Here is a 12,022-nt window from a genome sequence, read left to right as displayed (position 1 = left end):
CGACTCCTGTTCCTATGAGGCAGACTATAGGCCAATTAGGCTAATGTCTGTCATTGGGAAATGTGAAGATCTATTATTAAGGAAGTAAATAGCAGGACATTTGGAAAATCACAATGCAGTCAGACAGAGTCAGCCTGGTTTTATCAAAGTGAAATATTGTTTGACAAATTAATTCGAGTTCTTTGAGGATGTAACAAAAGGTTATTGCACAAGAGCTCATGGTGTTGGGAGTTACATATTGGAATGAATACAGGACTTGCTCACTAACAGGAAACAGAGAGGTGGAATAAATGGGCTATTTTTCGACTGGCAAACTGTAACTAGTAGAGAACCACAAGGATCAGCGCTGGGCCTCAACGATAGATGACTTGATGAAAGGACCAAGTTTATTGCAGCTACATTTGCGGATGGTATAAAGATAGGTGGGAAATGAATAGGACGGGAATAGAGGGATACAGTCCCCGGAAGTGCAGAAGGTTTTAGTTTAGGCAGGCATCGAGATCGGCACAGGCTTGGAGGGCCGAATGGCCTGTTCCTGTGCTGTACTGTTCTTTGTTGTTCTTTGAAAGCAAGTTGTGAGGAGGACACAAAAGGCTGAGATTTTGTGCAGGAGGAGGGACTCCCAAAGCCGGACCGAAAAGGCAGAGGGAACTCCGCCTCTGCATTTTTTCAACCCCCGGAGCAAGTCTCCGGTCTTTTGGGGTGAAAAAGGCAGGATTGCCGTGCCTTTATAGACTGAATAGGGACAAGGATCCCGTCCCCAAGAGCTGCCGGCCAATCACAGCCCACAGCAGCTGAGCAGCAGCCTCAGACCCAGGCCCAGAGCTGGAAACCCAGAGAAGAGGCAGGTGAGGCAGGGTTACCGGGGGCCAGTCTGGAAGGGCCCAGTGCGGGTATATTTGTTCCCACTGGGGGGTCCTCCATGGGCCACAAATTGCTCACGAAGGAGGGTCTCCCCCCAAGCTAGCGGGGGAGGGGGGGGGGGGGGGTCACCTTGTTTTCCAAGGCATTCTCCCTACATGGCAAAGGCCACCCCCCCACCACCACTGGCAAGATTCAGTGGCGGAGAGAAGAGAACTTTATTTAGATGGATGTCCATCATCAGCCGATCCCACCCCCAGGGGAATCAGATCAGAAATCCCGGACAGGTTCTATAATGGACACTGCTGCTCTGATTCTCTACCCAGTCACCGCCCCCACCCCACTCCCCACACCCACCACGAAACCCACTGTCGGGAGGAGAGCAAGATCCAACCCAAAGTGTCTGTAAAGATTTTTTTTAGATTTTAGATTTAGGGATACAGCACTGAAACAGGCCCTTCGGCCCACCGTGTCTGTGCCGACCATCAACCACCCATTTATTCTAATCCTACACTAATCCCATATTCCTACCACATCCCCACCTGTCCCTATATTTCCCTACCACCTACCTATACTAGGGGAAATTTATAATGGCCAATTTACCTATCAACCTGCAAGTCTTTTGGCTTGTGGGAGGAAACCAGAGCACCCGGAGGAAACCCACGCAGACACAGGGAGAACTTGCAAACTCCACACATGCAGTACCCAGAATCGAACCCGGGTCCCTGGAGCTGTGAGGCTGCGGTGCTAACCACTGCGCCATCTAAAGGGATAGAGATAGATTAAGGAAGTGGGCAGATGGAGTATAATGTGGGAAAATGTGAGGTTGTCCACTTTGGCAGGAGGAATAGAAAGGCAGAATATGATTTAAATAGAGAGAGACTCTGCAGAATGCTGCGGTACAGAGGGATCTGGGTGTCCTGGTACATGAATCACAAAAAGTTAGCACGCAGGCACAGCAAGTAATTAGGAAGGTGAATGTAACATTAGTATTCATTGGAAGAGGGGTGGTTATAAACGTAGGGCAGTCTTGCTACGAGTGTACAGGGCATTGAGACCACACCTAGAGAACTGCTTACAGTTTTGGTCTCCGTACTTAAAGAGGGATATACTTGATTGGAAGCTGTTCAGAGAAAGTTAACAAGGCCGATTCCCGGGATGAAGGAAAGGTTGAACAGCTTGGGCCTAAACTTATTGGAGTTTAGAAGAATGAGAGGTGATCTTGTTGAAACGTACAAGATTCTGAGGGGGGCTTGACAGGGTAGATGCTGAGAGGATGTTTGCCATTGTGAGGGAATCTCGGACTCGGGGTCTCCCTTTTAAGACAGAGATAAGGAGGAATTCCTGGTCTCAGAGGGTGGTTAATCTGTGGAATTCCCCAGAGAGCGGTGTTGGCTGGATCATTGAATAGATTCAAGACCGATCAGGGACAGACAGGAAAGTGGAATTAAAGTCACAATCAGATCAGCCATGATCTTACTGAATGGTAGAGCAGGCTCTAAGGGTCTGAATGGCCTCCTCCTGCTCCTATTCTCATGTTCTTACATTCTCTCTCTATCCCCACAGGGAGGAACATTTTACAATATATATATATATATATATATATATATAAACACCTTGGATGAAGGGACTGAAGGTACGGTTGCCAAATTGGCTGATGACATAACGATAGGTGGGAAAGTAAGTTGTGAAGAGGACAGAAGGAAGTTACGGAGGGATATAAATAGGTTAAGTGAGTGGGCAAAGATCTGGCGAATGGAGTATAATGTGGGGAAGTGTGAAATTGTCCACTTCGGCAGGAAGAATAAAAAAGCATATTATCCAAATGGTGAGAGATTGCAGAGCTCTGAGATGCAGAGGGATCTGGGTGTCCGAGTGCATGAATCACAAAAGGTTAGTATGCAGGTACAGCAAGTTATTAGGAAAGCTAATCGACTGATTGTTTATTGCGAGGGGGATTGAATACAAAAGTAGGGAGGTTATGCTACAATCATACAGGGCACAGATATACAGTTATATTACTCCACGCTGGCTCCTGGACAGTCAGCTCCCTAGGGAGTTCCTCACTCTTCACATCTATCCATGGCCATCTGCTCTCACCTGTTACTCTTTGTCCTCACTAAATCCTCTCTTCTGCTGTTTATGTTCCCCTGATTCAAACAGAGGCTGCATTTTTAGACCAATCTTCAAGTTAACTGTTAGTTTAAACAGCCTCTACCTGATGGTACAATTTACTAAACCCCAACCATACCTTGTGAGCTCTGGTAAAGATCTGGACGAGACCTGGATGTGGTTTTTATTTCTGTCAATTCTGTCTTCAAATTCCCAGCTTCACTGGAAACATTCAAAAGCGAGATTCCACAGGCACAGTGTAGATAAATGGTGGCACTGTCAAATCTAAATCCCCCTTGTTATCTAGAATGCTGACAGGATAAGATAAAGCAGAAAAAGAAAGCTTATGACAGTCACAAAAAAACTGTAATACTTTAGAAAGCCGAGAGGAGTATAGAAAGTATAGGGGTGAAGTGAAAAAGGAAGTTAGGAAAACAAAGAAAGGACATGAAAAAATATTGCCAGGTAAAATCTAGGAAAACCCAAAGATATTTTATCAGTGCACTCAGAGCAAGAGGATAACTAAGGAAAGTGTAGGGTCTATCAGAGATGTACATGGTAACATGCAGAAGATGTGGGCAGGGTTCTGAATGAGTTTTTGTCTCTGTCTTCACAAAGGAGAGGGATGATGTAGACATTGTAGTTAAAGAGGAGGAGGAGGGGGGATGAAATATTAGATACGATAAGCAGAATGAGAGAGGAAGTACGAGGGGGTCTGGCATCCTTGAAAGTGGATAAATCACCAGGACCAGATGGATTGTATCCTAGGTTGTTAAAGGAAGTCAGGGAGGAAATAGCAGATGAGGATCATCTTCAAATCCTCACTAGATACAGCTGAGGTACCAGGGGATTGGAGGTCTGCGAATGCTGTATCATTGTTTAAAAGTTGTGTGAGGGTTACGCCAAATAGTTATTGGCTGGCCAGTTTGACCTCGGTGGTGGGCAGATTATTTGAATTAATACTGTGAGATAGGATAAACTGTCACTTGGAAAAGCAGGAATTAATCAGGGATCGTCAGCATGGATTTGTTAAGGGAAAGTCATATCTTACAAACTTGATTAAATTTTTTGAGGAAGTAACAAGGAGGATTGATGAGGGTAGTGCAGTGGATGTGGTCTATATGGATTTTAGTGAGGCATTTGACAAGGTCTCACATGGCAGACTCGGCAGAAAAATGAAAGCCCATGGGATACAGAGGAATGTGGCCAATTGGATCCAAAATTGGCTCAGTGACAGGAAAGAAAAGATAATGCACCAACTCACCAAGGCTCCTTAGACAGCACCTTCCAAACCCACGACCTCTACCAACTAGAAGGACAAGGGCAGCAGATACATGGGAACATCGCCACCTGCAAGTTCCCCTCCAAGTCACACACCATCCTGACTTGGAACTATATCACCGTTCCTTCACTGTCACTGGGTCAAAATCCTGGAACTCCCTTCCTAACAGCACTGTGGGTGTACCTACCCCACATGGACTGCAGTGGTTCAAGAAGGCAGCTCATCACCACCTTCTCAAGGGCAATTAGGGATGGGCAATAAATGCTGGCCTGGCCAGCGACGCCCACATCCCACGAACAAATTTTAAAAAGTTGACGGATTTTTTTTGCGAATGGAAAGCAGCTTCCAGTGGCGTTCCAGGGGGGTCAGGGATTAGAATAGGTAGCTAGTTCTTTCAGCCAGTGCAGACACGATGGACTGAATGGGCTCCTTCTGTGCCATAACGTTTCTACGGTTCTATAGTTCCATGCACATCAATATCATGCATCTGCGCTGGACTACTTTGGAAAAATGTAAGACTCGGCTTCCGTCTGTAACCTGCTGCCTTTTTTTTGGGGGGTTTTCTGATCTGCAAGCTTTGGTAAAGATCGAGAAAAATCAAGCTGTCAATCTTCTTTGGAAATTAGCTTCAAGTTTATGGACTTCTCTCAACATCAAGAGGATGCTTTTGCTCTGGGCTGTACTGAGTGTAACGTAAGGCCCAGCTTTGCCTCTGAATTGCTGTTGTGTTGTAACATTTAATGTAACTTTGATCCGTTTTCTGCCCTTCCCCCACTGCTGATGTGATTGAGAGATTTCAATCTCCTGCTGAGTCTGTGACTGGCCACTGGTTATACCAAAAAAAAAGGCAGCAGATTATCGATGGAATCCGAGTCTCCAATGTAATCCAGTGCAGATGCATGATATTGATGTGCATGGAACTATAGAAACGTTATGGCACAGAAAGAGCCCATTCAGTCCATCGTGTCTGCACTGGCTGAAAGAACTAGCTGCCTATTCTAATCCAACCTTCTAGCCCCAGGTCTGTAGCCTTACAGGTTACAGCAATTCAGGTGCATGGTCCATATACCTTTTCAATGAGTTGACAGTTTCTGACTCCACCACCGTACAACCTGTATAACTGGTTATAACTGGTTATAAACTGGTTATAAACTGGTTATAAACTGGTTATAAACTGGTTATAAACTGGTTATAAACTGGTTTTCAGCCTCAGCCTATTTCTGGACCAAACGTCACTTGCTTGCACTGAGTTCATTCCGAAGAAAACTGCAGTCATCTCAGCCTGAACACCTGAGGGTGTGGTAGTTGGAGGGTTCGGGATATGGAGGTGGCAGCTTGGGGGTGGGAAGCAGGGACCTGTAGCTGCTCCCTTCGCACATCTGCAGGACGTGATTACCCCGAATTGTGTGACGATTCTGGTCCCTGCCGGTTGCTGCCTTCAACATTAACAACAACATCAAGAGCTAATGGCTCAGGAAGTAAACACAACTAAATCTGGGGTGGAGTCCCATTCGGCAGCTAGTGTTTCCCTCAAGTTTGCACCATCAGGCAACTCCTGCAGCCATAGAGATACCAGACGTATAGGCTTGTGTCTTTCCACTGGACACCAGCGTACCTCTCCCTCTCTGCTGGAAGGTAGGCTCTGTTCCACAGCAGATGCATGATGCCGAAGTCATCACTATACAAAAACAAAGGTGATGGAGGAGATTGCAACAACTACAGGGGCATCTCACTCCTTCGTGTCACAGGGAAGGCCTTTGCTAGGGTGATACTTCAAAGATTTCATTTACCTGCAGACCAGGTGTACCTGAAAGGGTAGTACAATGAAAGGGCTGGCAGATCTACTGTCGATAGGATCTTCCCCATACGCCATCTACAAGAGAAGTGTCAGAACAGGGTATATCCCTTTACCTTACTTTTGTAGTTCTCACCAATACATTTGACACTGTCAGCAGAGCAGGGCTCAACAACATTTTGGGAACGATTGGCTATCCACTGAAGCTCCTCACTCTCATTTCCTTCCATGATAACATGCACTGCACTGTACAGTTTGATGGCTTCACTTCCCACAGTTTCAGAATGAAGGATGGAGTGAAGTAGGGTTGTGTCCGAGCCCCCACTCTGTTTGGTATCTTCTCCCTGCTCCTGCCCTTCGCCTTCCCTGCAGATATGGAAGGAATCTACTTGCACACTAGGTTATATAGCAAGCTCTACAATCTATCCAGGCTGAAAGCAAAGACAAAAACACATGATGTCCTGATCAGAGAACTCCTTGACACTGATGATGCTGTGCGACTCACTCATACAGAAACTCAGCTACAAAGACTGATGGACGGTCTCTCCCATGCCTGTAACTTGCCGATAAACATCAGGAAAACCATGGTCATGGGAAAAGGTGTTGCATCTCTGACCCTGATCACACTAAATAACATCCCACTGAAAGTGATTCGCAAATTCTGCTACCTTGGGTCCACGGTGACAGACAATCTGTCCCTTGATGCAAAGCTCGATACACACAGAGAAAGCAGCTACCACCTTTGGCTGACTTGTGAAAGCAAATGGGATAACACCAAGCTGACTCTTCAGACCAAGCTGATGGTTTATAAAGCCTGTGTTCTCAGCACCTTGCTGTCTGGCTGTGAAACATGGGCGACTTACAGCCACCAGGAAAAGAAACTCAGTAATTTCCATCTTTGCAGTCTGGAAGAGATTCTGGGTACATCCTGACAGGACAAAAATCACAAATGTGACAGTCCTCTCTGAGGCAAAACTCCCAAGTGTGTTGGCACTAATCAAACAGAGGTCACTTCAGTGGATCAGACACATCCACAGGATGGAAGACGGTCACATACCCAAGGAGCTTCTGTATGGTGAGGTGGCTGGGGCCAGACCACCAGTGGGGAACCCAAAGCCCTGCTTCAAGGATGCTTGCAAGCATGAGAGGACGGTCCTAAATGTCAACTATCATACCTGGGAGTCACTAGCTGGCAAAAGAGGGAAATGGCGACACATCCTGTGGACTGACATGCACGACCACGAGAACCAGTTGCTGCAGCAGCTTGGCAACAGGCACCAACATCAAAAACAGCAACTCAGAGCGTCACTTGGCAGTTTCACCTCCAGCACTTGTGGCAGAAGCTGCCTCTCAAGGATTGTCTTCACAACCATCAACACCAAGAGAAGACACCTGACTGAAATGGATTGTTTTCTGCATGTCCGTCATCTTTCATTGATGGAAGGATGTCAGTTATACAGGGCATTGGTGAGACCACATCTGGAGTACTGTGTACAGTACTGGTCTCTGTATTTAAGGAAGGATGTAAATGTGTTGGAGACAGTACAGAGAAGGTTTACTAGACTAATACCTGGAATGGGCGGGCTGTCTTACGAGGAAAGATTGGACAGGCTAGGCTTGTATCCACTGGAATTTCGAAGAGTAAGAGGCGACTTGATTGAAACATATAAGATCCTGAGGGGTCTTGACAGGGTGGATGTGGAAAGGATGTTTCCCCTGGTGGGAGAATCTCAAACTAGGGGTCACTGTTTAAAAATAAGGGGTCACCCATTTAAGAGAGAGATGATGAGAAATGTTTTCTATCAGAGGGTGGTGAGTCTTTGGAATTCTCTTCCTCAAAAGGCAATGGAAGCAGAGTCTTCGAATATTTTTAAGGCAGAGGTCGATAGATTCATGATAAGCAAAGGGGTGAAAGGTTATCGAGCGTAGGTGGAAATGTGGAGTTGAGGTTACAATCAGATCAGCCATGATCTTGTTGAATGGCAGAGCACACTCGAGGGGCCGAGTGGCCTCCTCCCATGTCCGTCTTTCTTTCTTTCTATCTATCCATCTCTGTCTCTGTCAGTCTCTCCCTGCACACAGTTACTGGTGCTTTGCTCTCTCCCTCTCTCTTTCTCGGTTTCCCACTCTATAGAAACATAGAAAATAGGAGCAGGAATAGGCCATTCGGCCCTTTGAGCCTGCTCCGCCATTCATTATGATCATGGCTGATCATCCAACTCAGTAACCTGTTCCCCCTCCTCTCCCCTACCCTTTGATCTCTTTAGACCCAAGAGCTATATCTAACTCCTTCTTGAAAACATACAATGTTTTGGCCTCAACTGCTTTCTGTGGTAGTGAATTCCACAGGCTCACCACTCTCTGGGTGAAGAAATTTCTCCTCATCTCAGTCCTGAAAGGTTTACCCCGTATCCTTAGACTACGACCCCTGGTTCTGGACTCCCCCACCATCGGGAACATCCTTCCTGCATCTACCCTGTCAAATCCTGTTAGAATTTTATAGGATTCTATGATATCCCCCCCCCCTCACTCTTCTGAACTCCAGCGAATATAATCCTAACCAACTCAATCTCTCCTCATACGTCAGTCCTGTCATCCCAGGACTCAGTCTGGTAAACCTTCGCTGCACTCCCTCTATAGCAAGAACAATCTCTCAATCTCTCGCCTGCACACTTACCTCTGCCATTCCTCACTCTCTTTCTCTCTCCATTCATTCTCTGTCTCTCACTATCTGCATCTGTCTCTCTCTGAAAGTCTCTGCCCCTGTCCTTATCTCTCTTTCTTTCTCTCTCCTGCACACTTCCTGTTGCAATTCCTATCTCTCTCCCTCTCTCACCCACTCTCCCTCTCTCTACATGTCAGTCCCTCTCTCTGGGGCTCTCACTGCTCTGCACAGTTCCAGCTATAACTCCTGTCTCTCTCTCTCTCTCCCTGTCTCTCTCTCTCTCTCCCTGTCTCTCTCTCTCTCTCGCTCCCTTGCACACTAACTGATGCAACGTTTCTCTCTCTCTCTCTCTCTCTGGGTCTCTGTCTCTCCCTTGCACACTAACTGATGCAACTTTTCTCTCTCTCTCCCTTGCACACTAACTGATGCAACTTTTCTCTCTCTCTCCCTTGCACACTAACTGATGCAACTTTTCTCTCTCTCTCCCTTGCACACTAACTGATGCAACTTTTCTCTCTCTCTCTCTCTCTGTCTGTCTCTCTCTCTCTCTCCCTTGCACACTAACTGATGCAACTTTTCTCTCTCTCTCTCTCTCTGTCTGTCTCTCTCTCTCCATCTCTCTCTCCCTTGCACACTAACTGATGCAACTTTTCTCTCTCTCTCTGGGTCTCTCTCTCTCCCTTGCACACTAACTGATGCAACTTTTCTCTCTCTCTCTCTCTCCCTTGCACACTAACTGATGCAACTTTTCTCTCTCTCTCTCTCTCCCTTGCACACTAACTGATGCAACTTTTCTCTCTCTCTCTCTGTCTGTCTCTCTCTCTCTCCATCTCTCTCTCCCTTGCACACTAACTGATGCAACTTTTCTCTCTCTCTCTCTGTCTCTCTCTCTCTCCATCTCTCTCCCTTGCACACTAACTGATGCAACTTTTCTCTCTCTCTCTCTCTCCATCTCTCTCTCCCTTGCACACTAACTGATGCAACTTTTCTCTCTCTCTCTCTGTCTGTCTCTCTCTCTCCATTGCACACTAACTGATGCAACTTTTCTCTCTCTCTCTCTGTCTGTCTCTCTCTCTCTCCATCTCTCTCTCCCTTGCACACTAACTGATGCAACTTTTCTCTCTCTCTCTCCGCCCCTGCACATTTACTGCTGCAATGCCTCTCTCTCTCTCTATCTCTCTGCCCTTCTCTTTCTCTCTCTCTTGCAGACTTTCTGCTGCAACTCCACTATCTCTTTTGCACTCTCTCACTCACTCTTTCCCTGGACTTGTTTTATTCCTATCTCTCTCTCCCCCTCCCCTCCTCTCCCCCTCCCCCACTTCTCTCAATCTCTCCCTCAACATTTACTGGAACCTTTCCCCTCTATGCCTCTCTCTCACCCTATCCACACATATGCTTCCATGTTCCATTGCTCACTTTCTTGCCAACTCTCTCTCTCTCTCACTCACCCTTTCTCCTTCTCTCAATCACACCCCTCCCCTTCTCTTTCCCCTCCCCTACATCCCATCTCTCACTCTCTCTACATTCTCTCTGCTTTCCTCCTCTTTCTTTCACTCATTCTATCCATGGACACTTACCGGTATCATTCCTCACTCCGGTGTCGCTAGTGTTGTCCAGTGGGACACAGAGGTCGGAAAAATATTCCTCAGTCTTCAGCACAAAGACGAGCGAAGCCCAGCCGTATATCACACCCGCGAAGCCAAAACACTCAAAAATCCCAGCGGCAAAGGTCAAATGCCGCTTCACCCTCTTGCTCAGCAGTCCCATCAGTCCCCACTCTTGGAATATTCCCTTCGATATACTGGGAGTGTGTTGTCCCTGCGTCTGAAAGAAAGAAAGAAATCCCATAAACACAGCCCCGATCATCACCTCAGGACATCCCAGTGTGGTTCACAGTTAATGAAATGGTCTGGAAGAGTGATCACTGCTCTGGGAAAGAGGCAGCAGAGTAGTGCTCAGCAAGATCCCACAAACAGTACTGAGATAAACTGCACTCCCTCAGTACTGACCCTCCGACAGTGCGGTACTCACTCAGTACTGACCCTCTGACAGTGCGGCACTCCCTCAGTACTGACCCTCTGACAGTGCGGCACTCCCTCCGTACTGACCCTCCGACAGTGCGGCACTCACTCAGTACTGACCCTCCGACAGTGCGGCACTCACTCAGTACTGACCCTCCGACAGTGCAGCACTCCATCAGTACTGACCCTCCGACAGTGCAGCACTCCATCAGTACTGACCCTCCGACAGTGCGGTACTCACTCAGTACTGACCCTCCGACAGTGCTGCACTCCCTCAGTACTGACACTCCGACAGTGCGGCACTCCATCAGTACTGACCCTCCGACAGTGCGGTACTCACTCAGTACTGACCCTCCGACAGTGCTGCACTCCCTCAGTACTGACCCTCCGACAGTGCTGCACTCCCTCAGTACTGACACTCCGACAGTGCTGCACTCCCTCAGTACTGACACTCCGACAGTGCTGCACTCCCTCAGTACTGACCCTCCGACAGTGCGGCACTCCCTCAGTACTGACCCTCCGACAGTGCAGCACTCCCTCAGTACTGACCCTCCGACAGTGCGGCACTCACTCAGTACTGACCCTCCGACAGTGCGGCACTCCCTCAGTACTGACCCTCCGACAGTGCAGCACTCCCTCAGTACTGACCCTCCGACAGTGCGGCACTCCCTCAGTACTGACCCTCTGACAGTGCAGCACTCCCTCAGTATTGCCCCTCCGACAGTGCGGCACTCACTCAGTACTGACCCTCCGACAGTGCGGCACTCACTCAGTACTGACCCTCCGACAGTGCAGCACTCCATCAGTACTGACCCTCCGACAGTGCAGCACTCCATCAGTACTGACCCTCCGACAGTGCGGTACTCACTCAGTACTGACCCTCCGACAGTGCTGCACTCCCTCAGTACTGACCCTCCGACAGTGCGGTACTCACTCAGTACTGACCCTCCGACAGTGCGGCACTCACTCAGTACTGACCCTCCGACAGTGCAGCACTCACTCAGTACTGACCCTCCGACAGTGCTGCACTCCCTCAGTACTGACCCTCCGACAGTGCGGCACTCACTCAGTACTGACCCTCCGACAGTGCGGCACTCACTCAGTACTGACCCTCCGACAGTGCTGCACTCCCTCAGTACTGACCCTCCGACAGTGCGGTACTCACTCAGTACTGACCCTCTGACAGTGCGGCACTCACTCAGTACTGACCCTCCGACAGTGCGGCACTCACTCAGTACTGACCCTCCGACAGTGCGGCACTCCCTCAGTACTGACCCTCCGACAGT

At 48.1% G+C, this 12,022-nt stretch overlaps 1 protein-coding gene across 3 annotated transcripts in view; it reads right to left on the bottom strand.

Annotated features, from left to right (window-relative positions):
- LOC137385083 (equilibrative nucleobase transporter 1-like) overlaps positions 1 to 12,022 on the bottom strand; it is a 223,516-nt gene that overhangs the window by 192,252 nt on the left and 19,242 nt on the right. For all 3 annotated transcript variants that reach the window (XM_068059828.1, XM_068059827.1, XM_068059829.1), the window contains exon 2: positions 10,293 to 10,539. In XM_068059828.1, the coding sequence (XP_067915929.1) occupies positions 10,293 to 10,482 (190 nt within the window). In that variant the 5' untranslated portion in view covers positions 10,483 to 10,539. The remainder of the gene's footprint in view (positions 1 to 10,292; positions 10,540 to 12,022) is intronic.

This window comes from Heterodontus francisci, chromosome 28, assembly GCF_036365525.1.
Source record: "Heterodontus francisci isolate sHetFra1 chromosome 28, sHetFra1.hap1, whole genome shotgun sequence".
Lineage (NCBI taxonomy): Eukaryota > Metazoa > Chordata > Chondrichthyes > Heterodontiformes > Heterodontidae > Heterodontus > Heterodontus francisci.
The sequence above is the reverse complement of the archived record's forward strand: the minus strand, read 5'-3'. Positions and strand labels throughout refer to the sequence as shown.